This window comes from Coffea eugenioides, chromosome 6 (genome assembly GCF_003713205.1).
Source record: "Coffea eugenioides isolate CCC68of chromosome 6, Ceug_1.0, whole genome shotgun sequence".
Taxonomy (NCBI): Eukaryota; Viridiplantae; Streptophyta; class Magnoliopsida; order Gentianales; family Rubiaceae; genus Coffea; species Coffea eugenioides.
Genome location: NC_040040.1, coordinates 3,449,484 through 3,474,690, shown reverse-complemented (window position 1 = coordinate 3,474,690; position 25,207 = coordinate 3,449,484). Strand labels below are relative to the sequence as shown.

Here is a 25,207-nt window from a genome sequence, read left to right as displayed (position 1 = left end):
GTGGTAAACCTAATACCCATAAAAGTCTCTCGTGATTTTAAAATATACAACACGACACTATGTACTTTGAACTAAATTGTAAAGATGACGGAATCCGTTAAACTTAACTTTAAATGACTTATTGGAACAAAAAAAATTTTTTTATACCTAATTTTTAACAAATATATTTGTTGTACCCCTTAACCCTCAATTCTCTCTATCTAGAGAATAAAACAAATGATTTTTTTGAACTGTCTTTTGCTTAATTATATCAGAGCATTTTTGTCATTTCATCCATTTCCGTTAAGTTTAACGGGTTCCGTCACCTTTATAATTTAGTTCAAAGTACGGGGTGTCGTGTTTGTATATTTTGAAATCATGAGGAGCTTTTTTGTATATTAGGTTTACCATAGGGGTTTTTTGGTTTTTTACTCTATTAAAAATTAACTTAACGACACACTTTTATTTTTCAATATCTTTCACTCACACTTTTTCCTCTTACCCTGTTTAATAACTCGATTCAATACTTAAATTTAGTGAATTTAGATTTTAAGTTTTTAACATGTTCAAACGCGTTTGATAATAAAAAATTAAATATTTAAATTAATTAAATGACACTAAATTTTTCAAACAAAATTTGATTTCAAAAATAAGTAATAAACTATCCACTTATCACTTAAATATTATAACTATTTAAATATATTAAATATAATACGTAATAATTTAATAAAATTCAAACTTCAAATTTGTCAGCTTCACACATTTCAATTTTCATCGAACGTACCCTTATCCTCCATTTGCTTCTGCAAGCTTGCTTACTCCTACTAGTAGTAGGCCGACTTTCCCAACAAACGACAGCGGATTCCCACCCAATAAACCGGGCCGCGTTGAAGATTCAAACAAACTGACCATGAAGTGTAAAAGTTAGAAAAACAAAACAGTTGAACAGAAAAGTCAAAAGCAACCCGACAAAAAACTGCAGGACCTCTTTGTCTTAACATTCAGGGCCACTCTACTCCGGGAGGCAAAGGTTAAGAAACAATTTGCAAGAGGTACGTCGCCATATTAGAACACATAACTTCGGTTATCACCAATTATCCTAATTTCGAACGTCATTTTATTGAACTTCGGAAGATCATAATCATGCCAATTAGCTTTAGTCGAATGTAATCATTTTCTGTTTTTTCGATCATTACAGCAGCCTCTTAAGAATGAACTCACTAATTGGGCTATAAATTGGTAAAATTCTACCCAACTGTTTGCGGAATGATGTATTGAACGCTGGTATAATATCCACTGCAGTAGGACTATCAGTACTAATATTAAAGACACTAACCGGAAAAGAAGCATCTTGTAGTAATAGATAATCTTCCAACAAAATTAGTGTACAAAATGATAAGAAGGCTTGTTTGTAGTTTGTAGCTTCCAATTTGGTAGATGCTTAAAAGTAGCTTACAACCAATTTATTTGTCATTCGTAATAATCCCTATCAAAATTAGTGGAAAAGGTCCCTGAATTTAGATCTGTCACATTCCAGAAAGGCATAACTTTCACAAATAGAGAAAAAAAAAAAAATCCAAAATTTTTCCCCTTTATTTTGGGGGTTAAGTTAATGTCAAACTAACAATCTCGTAGGTCCTCTATTTTCATCCACTGGCAAAATCCCAAAAGCGAGGTGTATCATACAGCCGCTCCAAAACTAGGCGGGGAGGGGGGTCCAAACTAGAAGGCCGCTGCATTACTCCGCTAGTAGTAGCAGATTGCAAATTCCGCGCTCCCACTCTGCCATCTACATCAACAGGCATCTCCCCCACCACCACGTCCTCTTCCTCGGTTTCTCCTCGTTGGTAGGTGGCGACTGGCGAGTGGAAAACTAGTCAGAACGTTCCGCTGAATGCCAGCATAAACTGAAAAAAAAAAGGGCAGGAGATCACCTATGGGCCAGGCAGCGAGTTGCAGAGTGTCGGCGGCCACTGAACATGAACTATTCAGTACTGTCCAAAATGGGGAGTTGGAAACAGTTGAAACTATGGTTGATGAAGATCCTACTATCTTGGGACTGACCACTGTCCATGGGAGGCTCTCCGCTCTACACATAGCAGCTGCCAATGGGCAGAATCAGGTGGGCTTTTGATCTTTACAAGTGGTAGTACAGTGCTACTAGTTTTTCCGTTTGGATACGCACCTTTGTTGGTTCTCGAATCTGGATATCTATAGTTCCTCAACTCTGTTTTCTTGATTTTAATTGGCCGAATTGGTTATTGGTTCCAACTACCGTTTTTTTTTTCCCTTCTAGGTTCTATCCATGCTTTTGGATCGGTCTTTCCATCCGGATGTTTTAAACCGCCACAAACAGGTAAAGATGAATTGAACTTGCGGTAGTAGTACTAGAACAACCGTTCCAGTCTGGGAGGGATACTACATATTCTGACTTGATTGTTCTTCGGTTGAATGATAGACCCCATTGATGTTAGCTGCTATGCATGGGAAGCATTCCTGCGTGGAAAGGCTCATTCAAGCAGGAGCTAACGTATGATGATTGCATTTCTTACCCTTCTTTTTCCTTTCCTTTCTTCGTTTCTCTCCTCTTTTTGGTTTGCTCGATTCACTGCTAGATAGTTACTCGATGGCTGGATTAACTTGTCAATTCTCGTTTTTCAACTTCTAGATATTGATGTTTGATTCCGTGAATGGAAGAACCTGTTTGCATTATGCTGCTTACTATGGTCATTCAGATTGCTTGCAATCTATTCTTTCTGCTGCCAATACCTCCCCAGTTGCCCAGTCTTGGTAATTATCAATGCTTCCACATTTTCTACTATGAACAAAAAGATGAGACAATAAAGGAAGGCACTGAAGTTCTTTCGCGTCAATTGAAATTCCAGGGGATTTGCAAGATTCTTGAACATAAGGGATGGAAATGGGGCAACCCCATTGCATTTAGCAGCCCGCCAAAGACGAGCAGAGTGTGTTCGTTTGCTATTGAGTAAAGGGGCTCTGGTGTGTGCCTCCACAGGTGGATACAGGTATAACTATGTCTAGTACTTATTTGAGTATGCTGCTTAATTTTGTTACAATGTAGCGGTATTGTGATGGTGTATTGTAACATGGATGATTTCCTTGTGTAGCTGCCCAGGCAGTACACCACTTCATTTGGCAGCACGTGGAGGTTCGTTGGAATGTGTTCGTGAATTGCTTGCTTGGGGTGCAGATCGACTTCAGAGAGATTTGTCTGGGTGAGCTTGCAATCACTTTATGTATTCTATTGAGTTCGTTTATGATTTAAGATTGTGCCCTATTCAATGTTATTTATGCTCTCCTCCTCAATTTAAATCAACTGTAAAAGTTAAAAGGGAAGGACTTAAATCAAATCCATGATAAAGAAGATTCCGAGAGGAGGTTACTGGAATGTTTTGTTCTCTTAGAAGCTTTCTTTGCATACGAGTCACAATTAATGGTAAGAGAAAGTGACTGGTTACCTTGACAATTGAGATTGAGAAGGATGATAGCAAAGGTCGAGTAGGGGATCTGGAGTCTCACGTGTGCAATTCGATGGGAGGGAACATAGCCCCAGAGGGCCACAAGCTACCAAGACTGGAATACTGAACAACGATCATTGCTAACTCTTTCTAGTCAAGTGTGAGGGGCGGCTTTTGTTGTTTCTGTAGATCTTAAACCTTCTAATTATCCGTTAAATCATGGCTCAGATGGATCGCTAGAGTTGTTTATTAAATTCACTTATAATTTTGACATGGGGTCTATGCAGGAGGATACCTTATATGGTTGCCTTGAAGCACAGGCACGATGTATGTGCAGCATTATTAAATCCTTCAGCTCCAGAGCCTTTGACTTGGCCATCATACTTGAAGTTCATCAGCGACCTTAGCCCCGAGGCAAAGGCACTATTAGAAGGGGCCCTAATTGAAGTCAATAAGGCAAGGGGAAAGTTGATCTTGAAGGGGATGCCTGACACAGATGTACCAATTGCCAACTCTGTGGCTGGTGATGTTGATCCTCAGGTAATTAGCCTACTGAAACTTTGTCAGTTTCCAATTGAAATTACACGACAGCTAGAATGGCTTGATAAGAGGGTAGCTGCGGACTGCATAATCTTGTTAGGTCCTAAACATGGGTAGCCATTTGCTTGCACCTATCCATGGTATATAGAGTCCTGAAAAGTAAGAACAGGATGATAATTGAGAAAAGAAATTCAGGAAGTATGCCTGGAATATCTCTGGACAGAGGAAGCAAATGCTTCCCAATATTATATAGGAAACTACCATATCTGCTCATTTAACTTGATAAATTGAAATGAGAAAATTAATCAAATAATATATGCATCGCATTCTTGAGCTTTAACCATGAGGGGCATTCATGTTCAATGACAAGAGACTCTCTATCAGGTAAGCAATGTCGAGGTGTGCTGCATCTGCTTCGAGCAGGCGTGTACGATTGAGGTTCAAAATTGTGGTCACCAGATGTGTGCCCATTGTGCCCTATCCTTGTGTTGCTACAACAAACCAAGTCCTTCGACCAATATTATCAAGGGACCCGTCTGTCCCTTTTGCAGAAGCAGTATCACTCAGCTAGTTGCTGCAAAGATCTGTGCTAACGGTGATGTTGAACTGGATTTATGTCCATCACAGCCAAGGCGATCACAAAAGTCATTCAACCAGAGTGAAGGTAGTAGTAGCTTCAAGAGCCTGTCATCCTTGGGTTCATTCACGAGGATAAGTGGGCGCAAGTTTGCTGCTGATGGTGATGAGGGGTTCGATAAACGGTAGCCATTGCTGCAGATACATGCTCAAGGCCGCAGCCTTTCGTCAAGGTCTAATTTTGGCATCAATGGACATCAGGAATTGTGCTCATTATTTGCCCAAATCTAGAGTAAGAATGTGAAAAATCAAGAGACCGACTACCGAGCCACTCTTTAAAAAAGTCGAAATTCTTGTCATAAAAGGATTTTGAAGGGAGAACATTGACATGCTTCTGTGGAAGCTCAAACCTCGCATTTGATAGGGCAAGTAAAGTTTGACAGTAGTACTAAGTTTCACCTCCGAGGAGCATTGGAAACCCATAAACAAGAAACCTCTCCGTTCGATAAATACAATCAATTTGCCCTATTTAGTCCAAGTATGTTTCACTGTAGTAATCAGGGCAACTATAGGACAGCGAAATGCACACTACGCACTCTTGAGTAAATAGGGCAAATATTTATTCAAAAAGTTGCGTCGCCAACGGAGGTAGGGAACTGCTAAAACCCTTTTGCAAACAATTATGGATCCATCACTGTCATTTGTTTTTGGTGGATATTAGTTCAGCTCTCATTGGACCAAAAAAAGTCAGGCATTTTAAGACATAATTATCTCCCTCGAGAACCAAGAGTAAGGGAGACATTTTGCCTCTTGCCAGTTGCGAAGAGCACAACTGAACAGAGTGGTCGCTAAGTAAGTCAAATTTCCCCGGGAGAAAAGCAATCGATTGCATAAGCCTTTCCCCATAGCTCATTACGCCATAATGACCCTCGGGAGAACTTTTGACTAAGGAGAAGGAGCCAACTCCAACTGTTTAGACATTGGCAAAAGCATCAAGAAATTATAAATCATCTTCTCTAACCCGGGCACTTGAATTCCATGGAGTGGGCTCATGACACTTTTCAGCCTTCACATTTGCATTCCGCTCTTTTTTTCTTATATTTATGGTGTAGCTTTTAGTAAGCTATAACAATTTCTTAACTCTCTATAACAATTTCTTACATGTTTTCGGCGTTCACCTTGTGACTACACCAAATTGAATTTTGTTGTGTTACATCTCTTGTTAAATTCAGATATTTGATGCTTTGATAACTTGTACCATTAGTTTCAAAACTTGTAAAGCAGTTAATTTTTAACATAGAAAGGCGTGGATTTAGCATTTACTCCTCAAAATTTATTTATGCACTATTTTCTGTGAACAAGCTAAGAAGAAGAAAACATAGCAAAAGCCTATTAAGGAATTGGGATATTTAACAAAAATCCCGTCCCACCGATGGAGGGAGGGAATACCAAACCCTTTCGGCTTTTGAGCTGTGGATCAGCTCTGGTTCTACAATATTCTTCTGTTTTTGGTACATATGGATCATCTCTCATCCCAGAAAGAAAAGAAAATAACCCAAAAAAAAAAAAAATTCTCCAGCATTAAAGACGTCCCTCCAGAGCCTAGTAGAGAGATACATGGCCTTCTTGAGAGTGGCATTTGCGTTTGCTGTAAGAAACATGGATAGCACATGAAGGAAGAGAACTGAATGAGTATTTAGTGTGTCAGATTTCCACACAGACAAGAGAAAAGCAATGGAGCTCCATAAGCATCATCTTGGAGTAAGCCTTCTCCTAAGCTTCTTTCGCCATATTGACCAATATGAGTACTTGATCGAGAAGGAGCAACACGGCCTTCGACAAACAATGCATTGGTATCTGCTGCAGTCGGAACTCGAGACAAATTGTCAGTCCCATAAATTAGGGGGCTCCGACTCCTCCTGTAAATGCTGGCAGCTAGCCTCTCGGCTTCAAGCAAGTGACCAAGAGACGGAGTGTTCTTAATGCTTACAGCATCAGTGCTCAGCCTTGAGCAAAGTGAGAATAACCAAGCTTTTGATTTGTAACTACTCCTCTTTTCTCTCAGTGGATCAGGTATTCTGCCCCTTGTTGATCTTCGAGAGAGCTCTAGAAAGCTAGAGATGCCTATGAGGCTTCCTAGAGTAATGCTCTTATCACAAAAGAAAGAACCTGTGGACTGAGACAAGAAAGAGCAGCAAAAATCTGTGAATATGTTCAATGACTACCACAAGTTATTCTAAATAAGCGTGAATTCGTAAGTCTTGGAATCTCATATCCCCAACTCCATCAAATGTTGATTACCTTTTCTTGCATGCTGTTCAAATAGCTTACCTAAGTAATCTTAACATTTGACCTGCAAAAGTTTGGAAGCCAATGCCCCAACCATGCCTAATCCCATTTCTCAAGCCCTAGAATGAGGAGTGAAATTAGGCCAGGAAGCATGAAAGGCGGTTTTCCCCCTGCGAGGTGCTTATTGAAGCCTGAATACACACACACACACACACAAATCTACTTTGGCCTATGACGCTGGATTATGACGGATCTATATTTTCACAATGACATTGTGTGGCATATGAGGTTAACTGGTCCAGGAGATTAAGAAAAGGGCCCAGCATGGAATTTAATTCGGTGCTACAAAATTCTTTGCTTCTCAGCAGGCGCATTGATTAATTGCTGATCATGATACTAGATAGGAATAAGTTAAGATTTGGAGAGTAGTATTAAACTTCCAAGTACATTTTTTGATAGACTTAGAAGCATACCGTTTGTTGATTCATTAGATATGAAGTGTGTATGGGCAGTAGGTGTAGAAGTGGAAAATGCCTGCACCCTGCACTTTTCTACTTAATCATGATGACTCGTAAACATTTTGGAATTGGTAAGCATAGAAGAAAAAAAAAGAGCAAATTCTTGCTCCTATTATTCTCCTGAATTTACTAGTAGAAACTTAAGAATTATACACAGCATTCCCTCATCATCCAGTTGTTATCATGATTCCAGGAAGAAAAGGAAAGGAGGAGGAAAAGAAAAGGGAAGAGAAAGCAGGGCCCATTAAAATGCCATCATTGGAAGACATGTGAAAAATGTAAAGTGCTTCCAGGTTCCAACTTTTAATCAGCACAAACATGACTCAGCCGGACACAGGAAACTAATATGAAACGATACATGCAGAACAGAGTTAATGCGCCACTTTTACAGAGAAATTTTTGCAGTCAGTTCCATTATTTATGCATCATCAATCGAAGAAAGGACTTGAAGTTGTCGCTATTATTATCGTCAGAGACCAACATGAAATGAGGGATATTCCCACCTGCAGTTAGTTTCATGACATGAAATGGTTGCAGACGCACGGGCACCTTAATTCACCCATAATTGCTGAAAATATAACAAATCACTCTTACAAAGAATTAGTGGATTGTTACTACCATTTAGCAAGACATTGGTAATCGGTCGTCTTCAATAATAATCGCCAGGGCAAAAAAAATGCACTCAGAATTTATGGCTAAGGGAAAAAAAAAAAAAAAGAGAACAGTAGGCCAAAAGAAGAGAAACAGGCATGCATCATATCTGTTTTGGATAAATGTCTCTTTAATCGATTACTAGCACACAACTGTACGGCAGAAGATTGCAAACAGTACAATGCTAGAATGCGACGCATAAAAGTAGTATGCATATATTTATTCACATCCACATCTCCCACCCAATATCAACTGGAAATTAGAAACAGAAAAATTAAAGAGCAGCAGTTTGTGGTCTGACTGAAAATCTGAAAGTGGAGTCAGTGAAAATATCACACAAACCTCTGTATCAAGAGCAGAGGAAGAAGCGGTGGAGGAAGTTGGGGAACCAGTAAGCAACGTGTTGAAGGAAACCGATCCATCAAGTTCAGGGTTTCTGGCTAACCCAACTCTAACATTAAGTGGTCGGAGCCCAAGAGGCCACCCACCCTCTTCCTGAGAAGTTAAACAAACCACTTTACCCCAAATTCAGCAATCGATTAATAGTAATGCCATGATAGCGAAAGCCCGTTTCAGTTTCAGCAAGGCATACAAGACAAGAGTGTACGCGTGTGCGTGTGTGTGCGTGTGCGTGAGAGATGATAAGAGGAGGAGGAGAAGCTGCCATGGTGCAGCTAGCAACTAAGCAAGTAAAGGTAGTAGAACCTGCTGCGGTGCCATTGCTTTGTCGACTCTTATCTACCCGAGCAGTCCAAGTTCATTTCCGTGCTACTCCAGCATGGAGGATCAATTGAATTAATATAGGGGGCTACTTTTTTTTTTTTTAACTGACAGGACAGGACTGTTCTAAGTGAAGTACTCCATTTGGCGTTTAGGAGGGGCAAACAGCAAAAAGGCGGATCTTACTACTCGAGTATCCACTTAGCCACCACCATAGAGTGTCCACCTCAGGATGTGAATTAGCTGTCAATTCCTACGAACCCTACCATGGCTTTTATGGTACTTACCACTCGAGCTGCCCATATATACCCAGACTGGCAATACTTATAGTCATAACAAATCCCCTCAAAAATGAATCATTTCAGAGGGTTAACGGAATTACGGTCAGCTTTGGCTTATTTCTTTGCCGTCTTTTTGAAGTGTCAGCCCTAGTGGTCGCAAAACTGCAAATCTACTCCCATACATGGAGCAGATTCGTACTTGGCGGGATGTAACAACCAGTACCCAACTCGGCAGCGAACTAGCTCTGGAGTTGTTAGCTATCATATGTCTTATAAGATGGGAGGTTAAGAGTTTAAATCTTACCTTCCATTAAAATTGTCATTTAACATGACTTTTCTTAGATTCATATGAATGTTTAATACACCTGTATGATCTAATAGTGATTTAGAAGTAGGAGTTGATGTAAATAATAACTAATAGGTAATAAATACGAATTCCGTTACCCTTCTTTTGTCCATCTTCTGGTTTTTCAGTTTTTCCTTTTTTTTTTTTTTTCTAACCAACAACCCTAAAGGTAGTCGCCTGCCCTTCCAGGTACAATGTTAAACATAAGTACATAATGCATCGTATATGTTTAATGCGAAAAATTACGCCGTATGAGTTGGGGCTTAATCTGAGTCCTGAGTAGAGTAACATGACTGGTTTGCTTCCATATTACCAACAGAATAAGATTGCGTCAAAAAAATCTGTTTACGTTGGCAGAGGAACTTAACAATCCCTTCTTTTTGTTTTTTGTTTTCTTCGTCGGACTTAAATGATTGGAAAATTAGGCCTTGTTTGGACTCTTACCTTTTCCTTAAATACATTTTTCAATCACATTTTTATCTCGTATATATATATATATCAAATCGCTACAATAATTTTTCTACAAAAAATTCAAAAAAATACAATCCAAATTTTCATTACTTTCAAAGTCTCAAACAATAATGCCATTCCTATCTTTCCTATAGAACATAAAAAATTGAAGCTTTTTGAGTCTTACTAATTAGTCCATACAAAAGCTGAAATTTCTTTAAAAATTTCCCACACAAAGTAGAACAAAATCACCCTACTCCCCATGTAGTAGAGAATCATAGCTACCACCGTGTTCCGACAAAGCAAATGCAAGTCATTAATTATCAACATGTACCCCTTCCTTCAAGAGTGGCGATGTCAGCGGACGCGTTAATATGATCACCAACCTTCTACATGTAATAAAATAGTACAAGCTTAGCCTACGTTTCACCAATGTCGAACTGTGTCGGTGTTGTCAAAGTAAACACAGTCGATGGTTTAGGAGAGGTTATTTCCAATTTGATGGGTACAATTGAACACAGGAGATTTGATATTCGTATTCCCCATTTAACCTTTAGCACTCCAATTCACTCGCTAAAAATATAGCATCCATCAAATGAGTGCTAGAGACTAATTAGAGAGTGCAAATATCACTTCCCTTAAACATTGATATTTTTTTTCCAACAAACGCCTTAAACATTGATATAGCGTGTTGGATTTTTGTGGTAAAATTGGAATTACCAATTGCAATTTGCAAATACCTCTGATCCAGCAACAACACCAGACCTGTAAAAGGGTTACACACAGGGATGCGAACAGGATGCTGTTCCATTTCATGATCATGATCCCATTCCCCCGCCGAAAAAACATAGAATGGAATATCATTCACGATTTCAAGGATGGACAGCAATTGTGGGTCCATTACTTTATTAGACCGGTCTTTGAGAGCTTAGATCGACTGGCGGCAACATCAACAAGCTTGTCTGTTGCTTTATGTAAACTTTGTTCCTGCAACAGGATAGTTACCACAATACCAGATTTTACAATGCCTATTATCTTCGCTTTAAGTACGTATTGCAACAGCACAAATGACTCGAAGTACTAAACACAGATCAACAAGCTTTTCTGTTGATTTATGTGAACTTTGTTCTCGCAACAGTAGAGTTACCTCGATACCAGATTTTACAATGCCAAATTCAGTAGCTATCATCTTCGCTTTAAGTGCATAGATGATTGTTGCATATTTTAAGTGGAAGAGATATTTTGGATAATTCATAGGGCTCAAATAAAATTAGGACGAGAATTCAAACAAAAAATAAATTATTTTGAGAAGCTATGTCAACTGTAAAATGGGTTTCGAACCATAAATGTTTGCTGTGAGATCTCTTTTGTACGTCAATTTGTGACCAGAAAATGGTCAACTTCTATTTATAACACACTATCAGATAGCTCTTCGCTACAAGCTCAAAAATACAATGATCTCATCGCATGTACAATGTTATACAACTTACAGGGCAATAGCAATTGTCAAAGCTCAGGAACCGTTGTCATTTTCAGCACAATTTTATTCAGAGTTAAGAATAAGGTCAGCCCGCCCTGAGCTTTAGCAAGAAAATCACACATTCTTTGACTAGTATTAAAATGCTTGGTTTGGTAGGGAATCTAGATGCTGAGATTGAATTTTGGGTGCAAAGCATTCTAAGTTCTGTCACTAAGCACGGCTTGCACCAGGACGATATTCTCCAATACCAAGCAGATCCTGTAAATATCTGAAATTAAACTCTTTCTTGCTAAATTAAGCAGACTGTAAATTTTCTTTTCTTATTAAATCCTTGTTCTAACATAAAAAACAAAACCTTGTAGAAGAAAAGGCAAGCTAGGTCATACAAGTACTTAATAAAATATTGGAGATGCAGATAATATTGTCTAAGTAGAGCAATGTAGCTACAAATTGCAGCCCCAACTCAGGCTAGCACCGGAAGAAGAAAGCAGAAAATGCTTTTGATCCTGAGCCTAGATTAATTACCGTATGGTCCCAACTCAGATTAGCACCGGAAGAAAAAGGTAGAAAATGCACTTGATCCTGAGCTTAGGTTAATCACCGAACTCATAAAGTACATAAACATTTAAACCAAACCTTGAGTTTATGACAGACTTTAACAAAGATGCATCAGACGTTTCGATTTGTTTCCAAGGGGTTGATTTTTTTTCGGTTATGGGCTTGAAATAGTACCATTTTTAGCCATTTCAAGGCAGGGATTTCACTTTAATAAAAAAACCTCCTAATTTCTGAATCCACTTCCAGAAGACAACGAAAGATCATTCTGTCCAAAATTAGCAACCACAAGTGATTATGAAATGAATCTGTAGACGCTCCCCGGCAAAAGAGCTTTTCCCATTATTCCTATTTTTTGAATCAAAAAATTTCTACTAAATCTTTCTTTATTTTAGTAAAAATCTTTCTTAATTATGAACACTAATTGTTCTTAACCGACTTTGCTTGCAGCAAATCATAATAAACCTTTTAGAAATCACGTGCTCAATACATATGAGCCCGTGCATGTAAACATCCATAAGCTTTTACAATTCATGTCATGATTTTGGTCATGCACATATCCGTGTAATTCGGTATGCAGTTAGACACACGCACATATGCAGCATGTATATGTATGGAAACCTCAATGATTATTCATGTACAAGGGCCATGATATGGTAAATTCCTCACCGATAATTAAAGAATGATAAAAGTAGCACAATGTTCAGCATTCAACAGTCTAGTCTAACTGAAGTTATCATGTCCATAATGCATTTACAAAAGTAACGAAATCAGGTAAAAGATGAGCAAAATGAAGAATAATTATACATCTTATGGAGATGCAGTCAGCAGAAGCATATACCACTAGGGATATGTCAGAACAAGTCTGTTGAGAAGGAAACCACCTACCTGACATGCCTTATTTTTGGCTCGGGTTTCAGCTGTGCTTGGAATATCATGATTTGGCTTCAGAAACCTCTTTTCTTGCCTTTCACATGATCCCCATCCATCTGAATATCTACCACCTCTAGGTAAATGAACAATAAGAAACAGAATTCATACAAGAGCCATTGATATTTCAACAGAAAATAAGATCCTCTTTCAAAAAAAAAAAAAAACACTCTGAAAAGGTAAATGACATACTGCATGTATGCCCGAACCACAAATTCTGCTCGCAGAACATTACGGTTATCATCAAATTCAATTGTCTTATCTTTAATTTCAAAGGATAGGTTGAAGTAAAAAGCTATCTTCCTCCAACCTACAGCAGAAATTTGCCACTAAAAAAAATTAATCAAGCATGGCTGACATATAGACCAAAAAGAAATAAAATAACAAAAATTGGATGCTTTGATGGATTACCTGACTTTTTAATGTAACGGTATCCAGAAATCAGGGTGTAGTCATTTTTCTCGAGAATCTGTAGAGGAATATGATTAGTATCATTTAATCATGCTGCACCACACATTTTAAACCAACAGGAGAACTAAGTTTCCTGCTTGGTAATTTATTCTGAATTTATACACGTCCATAATGCCCATTAGCTCATCTTATACTTCAGAAATCTGCTTCATTTGAAAAATCTGTTGTAAATTTAGAAGTTGAATGCTAGTAAAGACAGAACAGACGCTTTTTTCTATGCTTGAATTAAGCATAAGAAATTACACAACAGTCATCCACGGGAGTTAAATTGTTCCTCAAATAAAAAAGGTATAAATTATAAGGATATCGCTACAAGAGTAACAGTGAAATGTAATGGAATTCGTCAAACTATTCAGCAAGTCCACTAGTATATAGAGGAGCTTGAGGAGAGTAGAGACTGAAAGAATACAGAGCAGTTCAGAAAAAGGAGAAGCAAGCATTGTATATATGACCTAGAAACTTAAAAAAAAAAAATCTGATGAAATTAAAGCTTTAAATTTACCGCCATAGCTGCATCTTGATATTCTTTGAACAGTGAAACAGTCGGAAACCGACCAGACAAGCTATGCCTCGTGAAGCTCTCTGTTTCTCTGTCCTCGTGATAATCCGATCCAGAAGGAGTATTACCACTGGTATAAAATCCCGTGATTGCATAGCTTTTGGTCTCGGACGGGGAATGCACCGGAGGCGTAGTCGGCGTGCGCTGCACGTGCTTCACCACGGCTAAAGGCTGCGGACTCATTTCACTCAGCTCCGACGCACACCGAGGGTGCGATCTGGCGAGTTTGTGCGGCCTGTGGTCGTGTTGAACCCAAGGCTCCTGCAAAACCTCTCCGTCGGAGTGATTCTGGTGGCTCCTGGGGTTTTTCGGGAGTTTAGTTTGAGGTGAGGGAATTGGGAAGGGGATGGGGGAATTGTGCTTGAGCGGGAGGGGTTTGCGAGATTTAGAAGCGGAGTAGGCGGAGAGAGAAGCGGCAGCGGCAGAGTCGATGACCGCCCATAGTGCGGCGTCGTCGAGATCCTTGTCGGCGTCAAAGGCGCAGTTGTTTGGCGACGCCATTTATTTGAATCTGGATAATCCTAATAGAGTAATCAGGTTGCTAATGGGCCTTATGCAAACTTATTGTAATGCAGCCACTCTAGTTCCCCCCGATTCAACGGATCACAATCCCGCCTCATGACAGTTTGAATTTTAGGTTAAATACGGCGACGTAGCAGGGGGCTTTGAACTTGAAGCTCCCAAGCACAACATTTTCAGGTAAATTACATAGTCCTCCCTGAGGTTTAAGTAATTTTTATAAACGTCCCGTCCCTTTAAGACTTGTGCTTTCTCCTAGGCATGGCAGCCAGATTGACAAACATCTTACCTTGCCCCCGCTCCCGCCCTATCTCGTTTCCCTGCGGGTGTCCACGGACGATAGTTTGATCATTCGAGTCCAAATATCCTCCTTTTTTTTTTTTCATAATCATTGTCAAATGCTGTCTGCTAAGCAAAAATTACATTAAAAACTAATGCCTTGTTTGGATTGCCGGTTACCGTCGAAAAATTACGTCGTTTTCCGTAATCACATTTCCCTATTACTTTTTTTCCTCACATACATCAAATCACTACAGTAATTTTTTCATGAAAAATTACGGAAAATGCAATTCAAACACAACCTAAGAGTTTGATGATGCGACCGAACATCCAACTCAAAAGATCCTTTTGATGAGATAATCTCTTCCAATTTGCACATCAAAATAAATAAAGATTGGCAAACATTGAGGCGTCATAAGTATGCCATAGAAATTCTTCAGTTTTTTTTTTTTAAATCATTAAGCATTCATTTTTTGGTTTTTGGCAAGCAATTGCATAGTATTTCACTACAAATTGTGGAAGTTCTTTAACCAATTAAAGCCCCTTAGTACATAACAAAAAAACAGATCAGAGTATACCTTCAACTTCTCGACATGGCAGCCTGGGTTGCCCATTTGAGTGGCAGGCGAATGGATGAAAAACAGAAAAGAGAGCTGTGGAAGGGAAAAAAAAAAAAGGGAAAAGGGTAAGAATTTGGTAACTTAGGCTTCTTCATATAGGTGTTTTATGTTTATTTAATACAACTAATTGATATTTTACGTTTATGACTCCTATTATATTAGATATATTTTTTTTTTTATTTAAATTAATCAATTTAAGCGGGGGCTGGGACAAGGGTATCCTCTCCCATCCCCATCCCATTACTCCCATGCGAGACAGGCTCCTACTCCCATTGTCATTCCTACTTTTTCATTACAACTCATTGCAGGAAAATGATTACTCATGAAATCCAGCAGGAGAACGCTTGGAATACTGGTGATATAACCTGGATCCTACCAAAAAAAATGATATAACCTGGAAACTGGAAAGGAGACTCGGATTGTGACAAATTGTTTTACAATCTTTAACCTATGAAGCTGGTAGTGGAAGATTATCGTTTATCTTTCCATATAAAACAGGAATGCCATAGCCTGTGGAGATTTCACCTTTATAGACATGAATATATTGGACTCACATGAACATTTCAAAATCGTTTACGGGTTTGAAGTGGGCATCAAGTATTTGCGTGACAAATAGAAGACGGCCTCGCATCGGACCTGCTTATTAGTTATTACACATTATGATGCAATTGAGTAGTAGTCGATCGGATAATTAAAAAAAAAAAAAAAAAAATTTCCTCGTGTGTTCAATCAAAAAACAAATGACTCTCCTACCTGTGCTAGTTCATCCTAGTAAAATTGTATAGCCAGTGTGGCCACAAACATCAGCGCTGCTAATGCCTTTCCTGTATTATAAGCGAACGCTGAAGAAATATCGGGGGAGTTTACGGAGTTCACATTTCCTGAAACTTCATCTTTCACTTTGATGCTCGAAGAACAATTATACCTTGTCCATCCAATTTTCTGGTTTTCAAGATCATACACAACAAGCTTGTTTGACAATATTGTATCTCCCAATAAAATCAGTTCGTGTCCATCTTGTGTCTGCAATCCACCCCTCTGAAAACCGATACACCACTCATTGTCTTGAAGGTGGATGAAATATTCATGCGGCAAAACTGGCATGCTAACTGAGCCGGCAAAATGAAAAGTTATGGTTGGGAAACCATCGTCAATGTTGCCATTGAAGTAGAAGCATTTGAGCTGCTGCTCAACAATGTGAGTCTTGAAATTAGATTGCCGTGCGGTGACCTTTTCCATGATCAGGTCGTAGACTTCAGCAGGAAAATAAGCCAAGGTTGCACCGCTGTCGATCACCGTCTTCCGTCCTGTATCAAAGAAGCTCTCAGTTGGGATGTCAAAAATTTCACCCTCTATCTCGGCTCTTTTCATCATCACATTGTAATGTTCGAGTAGGTCATCACCATCATCCGCCACCAAAGCCGTCGAATTTACTATGGGATCCACCACTTGTCCTATAACAAATATCCCTCCCCCATTCTTGGCATCCAGGCAGTGCGAAAATGTTTTCTTAACCTTTCCGGACTCAGCGAGCTGGGATATGATGGAGGAATTGGCTTGCCCGAAACCGACTATCCCGCTAACTCTGTCCGTGGATGTATGCTGTGTCCCTGATTGCTTAACTGAGCACCCGAAAGATACAATCCCGTTGGCATTGGGATGCGTTTGAAGGTTCCCGGTGACCTGATCGAATTGGATGGTGTCCGTGACGAAGAAACCCGACATTGTGCTCTTATCAGCATACGTAATGGAATATTCACAGGGCTTTGGATCCTTGCAAGCCGAATACTGGTTGTTGTACATAAGAGCGCAGACATCTTGATCGCAAGTCACCTGCTTCCCACTTTTGGAGTCGTTCAAGTCATACACCGCTAACTCTATGCCGAGGCTGCTTTTCTTAGGACAGTTGTCGCAGCCGGCGCAATTCACCCACAGAATGTCGCTTCCGGTATCCACCTGGACGTAGAAATTCCTCCGGGGAGTCCCAATTGCAAGCTTTGTGTAATAGAGGCCGGAGCCGGTGACACGGCCATCACCGCCCAAGGGAAAATCCAGGGCGGCGAGTTTTCTTCGATGACGTTGGACGTCGTGGGCCTTGAATGCCGTCAATGTGGACCTCCTGCCATGCCCAAGCCCTCCGTATCTGTGTTGCACCTTCAACACTAGATTACCGCTTGCCAAACCGCTACAGAAAAGCAATGCAACGACCAAGCCCAGCCCCAACAGCAACACGCCATTGCTCCGCAAATTCATGGTCAATAATGGGATTTTTTTTTTCTTTTTCTCTCTCACTATCAAATTGAAAATCCCAGCTGGAGACAATGACAGAGAACAGGAATTTGCCAATTATTAGTGGGGCGGCAGCCACGGGTGGGGAAGAGGGAACAAGTGGCAAATGCTGCTTGGTAAAACTTACAGATTAGAGAAACGTCGTGGAACCCTGGGGAGGGGAGAGATTTGAGTCAGAGTCTCCAGTTTCGATATTTCTATGGTGGGGCTGATAAGGAGAAGGTTCGTTTTTTGACCAGAAAAACTAGCAAATATTTGATTGGAATGCAACCTGTGGTTCAAGACAGATAGCCGGCAAGTGCGTGCACTCTTTATCGGACTAATAATTAATTGCCCATCTTAGGAAAGAAACAAACGCTTCTAGTAGAGCCAAGAGCTGGGATGAAAATTAATTTCTTAAGGACCCCAAAAAAATAAATAAATAAAAGAAGAAGAAGTTAAACCATTGCTTTTTCGCTTTTCACATTTTCTTTTTATTTTTGTTTTCTAACTTTGCTTCATTTTTTCCTCCTAATTAACTATATCAAATGAATTTGTTCCTGAAATGGTAACAACTAACAAAAATAGCATTTATATGCCTGTATACATCGTCACCAATTTTTATTTCTTTTTTTTTTAAGCACCAAGTTTTATTTCTTGGACTTGGAAAGATATATAAGAAATCTCAGTATTTGTTGACACAGAGAGTAATTTCTTCTTGCATGCAATGGATTATTTTTACGGTGTACCAGTACTGATCTCTCAAATTTTGGGGACATCAAAGAATAGTAGTGTACTCCATTCATTTAAAGGGCATTCATTTTTGTACAACACAATACAAAAATGATGCTGGCAGCCTTTCCTACAAACGGAAATAGTCAACAAGTATTTTGTACGTGCATTTGCCTTTAGCGCACGCAACGAAGCGTTTCCAATTCACATCCTATGTAACGTTGCAATCATGCAAAGAGGTATCCTATTCCTATCCGGACACACATATACTCCCTCTTTTTTTTTATAACTGACGTTTAAGGTTTTGCACACCAATCAAGAAAAGTTTTTCATTGCTTAAATCTGTACACTACTTCCCTTTTGTACCCTCATTGATTGTCCAATTCACCCATATTTTTTCTCACTAGAGTACTAGGATTGTTACAAAGAGAGAAGCAATAATTACTAGGAGTAGTAATTAAGAACCCTGTATTGGAAAAGAGAGATAAAAGGGTAAAATTGTGAAAAAATAATTAATACTGTATGGGGATAATAAAACGACAGATAAAAGTACACTAGAGCAAATTTCTTAAACGTCAGTTATAAAAAAAGGGAGGGAGTATAAATTACGCCCACTTCAACCTCAAATCCGTTGAAAAGTCTTTTAAGTCTAAACATACATCGATCGGATGAATTTTAGCCATTTCTTGCTGTTGAGCCATCAGGAGGCGGTCGGCTGTCCCTGTTAGAATTGCAAGCAAAGCCGTCCAGTAATTTCCAAAGGAAGTTGCATGGCCCATTGAAGCGGACCATCCACTAATACCAATAAGTGGAGAACTGGAGAGGGGATCAAAGGAAAGAAAGAAAACGAGAGATTCTCTGGACAAAATCGCGCAAGGGGAAAATTAAGAAATGTAAGAAAGAGACCAAAATGTCAAAAGCAAACAACAACAAACACAAAAATCATTTGTTACTCCTTCCTTCTGTTTTCTCTTTTAAGGAAGTAAATTTTTTTACTACTAGGGTTTATATTGTCTACTGAAAGCAACAAAAATTTGACGCTGACACGGAGATTTGGCAGAATGGTGGTAGCAAGTAGTAGTAGTAGTTAGACTAGCAGTATATATACATGCGATACGGCCAGGTCAAACAAGCCAAAAAAACATCAATCAAATCAGCAGAAGTAGGCTTTTCCCAAGAAACATAACAAATCCGTTGAGAAATGGTTGACTTGGTAAGGTGTCGTGTCACTTAACAAATCCCCAAAAAACCGTTTGGCAGCGGCGGTAGTTATTAGTCTTCCTTGGGTGGACCATTTTTTTTTCTTCTCCTCCTTCTTCTTCTTTCAGATTTTTCCCCACCCGATATGAAAAGGAAGTTAGCCATCTAATCCATGAGGCCCCCACCCCAGCTTCTGTTTAGTTTTCTGTGTCCCCTTTTGGTTTGGGGAGGACTAGGTGGTTCTTCTGCGCTCCAGCCACCAGAAATGACCAATGGACGTTCGAGTTTCCATCATTCCAGAAATGCCCAGCGAAAGTATTGCAATTTTTGAATTATTATATGATAATTTTTTTACTTTTCATATATAGAAAAAAAATATAGACTAGAAACGACATCTGTTATGTCAATGACACCAGAGGGATGTTAAATAAATGGAATTGAGGTATGGATTGAATATAATAAAATAGAGCCACTTCGAGTTTTCTTTTGAAACGAGGCATGGAAGGGAGCCACTACGAAGAAGTTCCGGAGGTTACGAAGGAAGCTTCTATCAACAAACATATCTACAATGAAAGTTACAAGCAAATGCGAGTAGCACTAACATATCGTAGTAAGCCAATAAAGTAAGTAAAATCTTAACAGAATTCAATCATATATAAATTTAGCAAATGCTAGTAGTATATACTATCTCAATAGTACTTACTGGTATGAGAAGTTAGGGGTTTGAAACTTTGAGTGGACAAAGAGATAGAAGCCGCTGCGGGGGTGCAGGCAGAGGCAGGCGCAGGTGCTATAAATGACTGAAAGTAACAAATCTGCACCGGCCTTAAATACTACTTATGATTTAATAGCAGCAGGCAAGGATGACTGCAGTGAATGTTTCTTGAGACTGAGAGTGGAGGAGCGGTGCCGCACGCACAAACACGCGTGTCCTTCTTCTTCTTCTTTTTTTTTTCTGTTTTTTTGGGCCACTCAACTACTGCTAATTAATCATCTTGCAAATGTCATCAGCCTAGGATACCAGCTATGTACATGTGAAGAAAGTTTGACGAACCTAAATAAGCTCAGCAGCAGTTAAGCTCCAAATTTCTGCTTTCTTGATGCTTCTTTCCTGGTTTCATTCAACAGAGTTGTTCACCAAATTGCTAATCAAATCTCCCAGCATACATTTACATTGCGCCTTTGAGCAACAAAGTCCCCATAAATACACAGTTATTGCACGCTTCATCCAGTCTGCATGATTAAAAAAACCCAGTGGATGAGATTGAAGAAAAAAGAGAAAAAAAAAAACTAGCAGGTGATTCTTCCCAGAAATCCCAGTACAGTGAGTAGATTGACTCATTAAGCAGAAGACAGGAAACCACAAATCATGGAAATATGCTTCGTTGCATAATGGCTGAATAAAAATATAAGGACAACCATGTTTAACTTCTCAATTTTCAAATGCTACTAGAAAACACAAGCTCATGACTCCCATAATATTCGTAGCGGCTCTACTATTTTTAATATCCGTCTGATCAGAAGATTCACGTACGGATCATGAGAGAGGATGTTTGCTCCCTGCTTTGGAAGAATACCAATTTAATTTAAAGGTCCCATGAACAAACAAGACGACAACACCAAGCATACATATCCACCATCCACAACACAAACAACATATTCCCAGAAGCTGAAAACAGTATCATCCAGATCCAACCCTATTTCGCATTACGCTAAATTACAACAGAAGAAATCTATTATTATTATTACTATTAATGGTACTATTAATGCCCAGATCTCTCCCCATAAAAGGTAGTATTACAGCTAATCTTGAATGGTGAGTTTAACGGCAGTCTTTTCAAATTAAAGAGGGCACCTCTTCTACACTACAGAATGCCAAAAAAAAAAAAAAAAAAAATTTCCCAAAGATATTCCATCATTGCCTTTGCTTTCCCCTCTATGAAGATTTCGGAAATAAAGAGAAAAAGTGAATATCTACAGTGTCTTTGAAACAGCATAGAACCTCGATTGGAAAGGACGTGGGGTGCAATAAAGCAATTCTCCACGTCTATGACTCCAAATCCTGTGGGACTATAGCATACGAAATTTAAATCATTGATTCTAGGAATTTCAACCGAGACTAGGAAATTAAGTACTAGTAAATATCTGATATCTTTACGTTAAATTTGATTTCTTACCGCGGAAAAATAGATAATCAAAGTTTATTCGGCCGAATTATGATCATGATCTCTTCGAGCTTTCTTGGTCTTGCCGTCCGCATCATCATCTTGAATCAGTGGAGGGAACATTGACTCAACCTCTGAGGACAGATCAAGATGGAGGGCTCGGCGTGTTGCTGTTGGAGAACCTTTTCTTTTTATGGATGCTGGGTTTGATTTCTGTGTGGTTTTCTTGGGAGCCGGTGGGCATTGTGTGATCACTGGGATTTTGTGACTGGGGGACGTTGGAGTTCTGAAACCCTCATCGTCATCTGCTACCTCCGCCGTCGATGCCCCTACTGACAGTGGGCATGGCTTTTCCGATTCCGTTGACGAAACTGATGTTTCACCACATTTATCTACTTTATCATCATCATCATCATCGGCGTCGAATTCTTTCTTTTCTTCTAAAGGATTTTCTGGAATTGAGGAGGAAATATTCTTGGGTGCAACTTCTTCGAGCCCATCTGAATTTCGCGACGTGTCTTTTGACTCAATCTTGGATTTTGACTCTTTCTCTTCTCCTCCTTCTCCTTCTCCTCCTTCTTCATCTTCTTTAAGGACAAAATATTGTGGCCCTGACATACCCAACGACGAGTGTGTATGAAAATCCGGGCACATCAATTAAGATAAAAGAAGCTCAAGACCGAATTGAAATAGGAAGGTTTTCATTTGGGACCCAAGTGGAGAGAGGGCTATGAGGCTGGCTGCATCTATATGTATGTATGTATATTGTTGTAGTTAACTTGGACGAGAGAAAACTAAATATCTACACCACAATCTAATATGGTATTTAAATTTTCAGGAACAAAAATTGATGTGAGCTTCTTGGAGGATGGTTGATTGATGTAATCAGTAGCAGCAGTAGTATATAAAATTGGTGTATAAATAATACTGGACTCTATTTGAAGGCAAGAAAAACTGGAAAAAATAAGATGGTGAAGGGAGAGGGATAAAAATTACTACTAGAAAGAGAGAAATCCGTTCAGGAAGGAAGATGGGGGTTTTCAAACCGAAAGCCAAAAGGGCAGGCCGAAGTCCGCTGACTCCGAAACTCTCCTCCTCTCTCGCCTCGACTCTCTTGTTGGCTGTGGCGAAGGATCCGATGCAAAGCTAACTATCAACTCCCTTCCCTTTTACTCTTCATCAGATTATAAACCGTTTTATGTCTCTCCCTTTCTCGCTTTCTCGTTCAATATTTCCCTTCTGAGAAAAAGTCCGGGGTGCAGCTGGGCCAGAATCGGGTACGACCTGCTGCAACCAAGACTACCGCTCGAGTGGACCACGCAGACCGAAGATAAAAGCTCGAGGATGACCCACCATCCCACGTGGCGTCTGTTGATTGGCAAGGGGCCACCAGGGACAGCCAAGCTTTTTCTCCCATACGGGAGAATTTATGCAAGCCATTTAGTACGAAATCTGGAGTGTGCTTGCTGGGAATTAGTTGCTTTTGTTTTCTGATCTCTACGCACTTTGATGCATCTCCGCACGTGCTGCTGGTAAATGGGGACCATCTCTGGTTCCTAAATCTTCCAATTTCTCCTGATATTTTCAACCTCCATCATTTTCTCCGCTGCTTACTATTTTTTTCTTTTTTTTTTTATAATTCTGATGCTTGTTTTAATGTACTAGCAAAACCCCCCATGCCTTCCACTATTACAGCTTAGAGGACCAATGGACCATCAAGTTTTTGTTTTTTTTTTTTTTTTTTTTTTTTTTTTGTTTGTTAATTCCCAAAAAAAAAAAATGCACCTATGGAGTGTACTTTGTACTACTCAGCTTTTCTTTCTTTCCTCTCTTTTTTCCTCTTTCATCAATGGGTTGAACAAAATAAAAGCAAAACTATTGTAATGGCAACTCTTATGGAAAAAGGATGATGTTTTGGAGAGTATTTGGAAAAGTAATATTGTATCAATTTATTGAAAAAAAAAAAGTGTGCTTGAAATCAAATCATATGGATTGTTAGAAAACAAGCCATTTGGATTGTTAGTTTTCTATGAAAAGTTTTAAAAATATTCTCTAGACACATTTTCTCCCTACTTTTTTATTGTACATACGTCAGTAATTTTTTTACAAAAATTCCAATCTAAGCAAGCTTAAATTTATAGTTTGAAAAAATTCTTCATCATCTATCTTTTCATTATAAGTGAATGGCATTAAATTGCAATGCCCAATCACTTAAAAGAACTCCATATATCTTTATCTATCTCTTTGTGTTTTAAAGTACACTGAGCATATTTAAATTTATAATTTCATGTAAATACATTTTTGCTCCCCCTCCGTCTTCTGAAACTAGTTTGTGTTGCCAAGACCTTAAATTCTATGGGTGAATATTTGCCATGTTGCAATATGACCCCCGACTCTTACAAAATTATGCATGTTTTGTCCTAAACTCACTTTTAAATAGGGATTCTGAATAAATTGGGGTAGATTATAAGGGGGTGAATCTTTGCCGTCTGGCAATATGACACGGACTCTCAGAAATTGGTGAAATAAATCATTAAATCGAACCCAATGTATATGCAGGCTGTTGCCTATACAGTCAAAGGATCAATTGAGTTGCGACTAGAGTGGCCAAATGTACATTATTGATGTTATCCAATTAAAATTAAAATTAAAATTTTGCTTTTTTTTTGAAGTTTCACTAGATTAGTTGCAACTCAATTTGAACCGAAAAAATACAGACCATTGAGGTTAAAAAAGCATACAACTTACTGTGTTATTAATTCTGGATTGAATAAATGTTTTCAAGTTTGTTCGCTGTGAAATGCATGCCATCTATCAAATTTCTTTGCCATCAAATGTTTGAAACATTTCAAATTTCAAATTTCTTTGCTTGGGTCCAATTGGGAAATAACTAAGGTTGGGAACTAATGAGGTGTGAATTTTGTCTATCTTTGTATTAGTGTTGATGTCATCATTTATGGGTTAGTTGTAATCTTGAAGAGGCATATTAGGTGGTATTGATCTTAGTGTTGTAGCTAGGTTGCTTATCTATCTTAAACAAAAATAATAATAACATGGAATATGAGTCATTTCAACAACCATTTTTGATTATTTATTGATATTTTAAGTACACATTACAAACTTTCAAAAATTTGTGAATTTATTTCACCATATGTAAATGAGTTAATTCAATGCAATCTTGATGAATTACTACAATAATACATTATAACCACGTTATTGTACATAACTTTGTCATCTTATGTTTATCAAGAAAATATTTATACTATTTGGTAACTAAGGGGAGAGGACACACGATACGAAACAAAAAAAAAAAAAAAGGTAAATCCACTTTAAAATGACCATCCACCTAGATAATTTGCAATACTTTCATGGACGAAATTCATAATTACGAGAAAAAAAAAATCAAACCCACCTCTTATTATGTGCCACAAACTTGATAAAAATAATGTATACATCATTTGGACACTTATTTCGTATTACTGGTTGATTTATCAAGTACACGTAACAGGTGCCAACAAAAAATGGGAAAAAAATCTTAAGTACATATTACAATCAACTAAATACAAATTACGGTACGCTCATAATAGAAAAACATAGGAG

General features: G+C 38.7%; 5 protein-coding genes across 5 annotated transcripts; 1 reads left to right on the top strand and 4 right to left on the bottom strand.

The window, feature by feature from the left end:
• Nucleotides 1-1,679: 1,679 nt before the first annotated feature.
• Nucleotides 1,680-5,112, top strand: LOC113773060 (putative E3 ubiquitin-protein ligase XBAT31). The gene is made up of 8 exons (XM_027317582.1): nucleotides 1,680-2,101; nucleotides 2,276-2,335; nucleotides 2,438-2,509; nucleotides 2,648-2,769; nucleotides 2,865-3,005; nucleotides 3,108-3,215; nucleotides 3,746-3,998; nucleotides 4,383-5,112. The coding sequence occupies exons 1-8, from the start codon at nucleotides 1,916-1,918 to the stop codon at nucleotides 4,761-4,763; spliced, it is 1,323 nt and encodes a 440-aa protein (XP_027173383.1). The 5' UTR covers nucleotides 1,680-1,915; the 3' UTR covers nucleotides 4,764-5,112.
• An 828-nt stretch (nucleotides 5,113-5,940) lies between these two features.
• On the bottom strand, nucleotides 5,941-8,890 carry LOC113775686 (uncharacterized protein At3g17950). The gene is made up of 3 exons (XM_027320664.1): nucleotides 8,738-8,890; nucleotides 8,375-8,527; nucleotides 5,941-6,750 (listed from the first exon to the last, which is right to left on the bottom strand). Exons 1-3 carry the CDS (start codon nucleotides 8,750-8,752, stop codon nucleotides 6,271-6,273), a joined length of 648 nt encoding a protein of 215 aa, XP_027176465.1. The 5' UTR covers nucleotides 8,753-8,890; the 3' UTR covers nucleotides 5,941-6,270.
• Nucleotides 8,891-11,190: 2,300 nt separating this feature from the next.
• Nucleotides 11,191-14,334, bottom strand: LOC113776002. The gene is made up of 5 exons (XM_027321069.1): nucleotides 13,768-14,334; nucleotides 13,206-13,263; nucleotides 12,987-13,104; nucleotides 12,753-12,870; nucleotides 11,191-11,567 (listed from the first exon to the last, which is right to left on the bottom strand). The coding sequence occupies exons 1-5, from the start codon at nucleotides 14,323-14,325 to the stop codon at nucleotides 11,520-11,522; spliced, it is 900 nt and encodes a 299-aa protein (XP_027176870.1). The 5' UTR covers nucleotides 14,326-14,334; the 3' UTR covers nucleotides 11,191-11,519.
• A 1,662-nt stretch (nucleotides 14,335-15,996) lies between these two features.
• Nucleotides 15,997-17,495, bottom strand: LOC113776451 (aspartic proteinase-like protein 2). The gene has a single exon (XM_027321617.1). The coding sequence runs from the start codon at nucleotides 17,493-17,495 to the stop codon at nucleotides 16,011-16,013; it is 1,485 nt and encodes a 494-aa protein (XP_027177418.1). The 3' UTR covers nucleotides 15,997-16,010.
• Nucleotides 17,496-19,975: 2,480 nt separating this feature from the next.
• Nucleotides 19,976-22,740, bottom strand: LOC113776037 (cyclin-dependent protein kinase inhibitor SMR3). The gene is made up of 2 exons (XM_027321100.1): nucleotides 21,620-22,740; nucleotides 19,976-20,675 (listed from the first exon to the last, which is right to left on the bottom strand). The coding sequence occupies exon 1, from the start codon at nucleotides 22,259-22,261 to the stop codon at nucleotides 21,644-21,646; it is 618 nt and encodes a 205-aa protein (XP_027176901.1). The 5' UTR covers nucleotides 22,262-22,740; the 3' UTR covers nucleotides 19,976-20,675; nucleotides 21,620-21,643.
• Between the last annotated feature and the right edge of the window lie 2,467 nt (nucleotides 22,741-25,207).

Coding starts and splice junctions, on each gene's coding strand:
- LOC113776037 (XM_027321100.1), bottom strand. CDS start 22,261: ATGTGCCCGGATTTTCATACACACTCGTCGTTGGGTATGTCAGGGCCA.
- LOC113776002 (XM_027321069.1), bottom strand. CDS start 14,325: ATGGCGTCGCCAAACAACTGCGCCTTTGACGCCGACAAGGATCTCGAC. Junction 13,105..13,205: donor CCGTTACATTAAAAAGTCAG/GTAATCCATCAA, acceptor TTTCTGCTGTAG/GTTGGAGGAAGATAGCTTTT. Junction 12,871..12,986: donor GTGGTTCGGGCATACATGCA/GTATGTCATTTA, acceptor TCATTTACCTAG/AGGTGGTAGATATTCAGATG.
- LOC113773060 (XM_027317582.1), top strand. CDS start 1,916: ATGGGCCAGGCAGCGAGTTGCAGAGTGTCGGCGGCCACTGAACATGAA. Junction 2,510..2,647: donor TCATTCAAGCAGGAGCTAAC/GTATGATGATTG, acceptor TTCAACTTCTAG/ATATTGATGTTTGATTCCGT. Junction 3,216..3,745: donor CTTCAGAGAGATTTGTCTGG/GTGAGCTTGCAA, acceptor GGGTCTATGCAG/GAGGATACCTTATATGGTTG.
- LOC113775686 (XM_027320664.1), bottom strand. Junction 6,751..8,374: donor CCTCTGCTCTTGATACAGAG/GTTTGTGTGATA, acceptor TTCTTGTCTCAG/TCCACAGGTTCTTTCTTTTG.
- LOC113776451 (XM_027321617.1), bottom strand. CDS start 17,495: ATGAATTTGCGGAGCAATGGCGTGTTGCTGTTGGGGCTGGGCTTGGTC.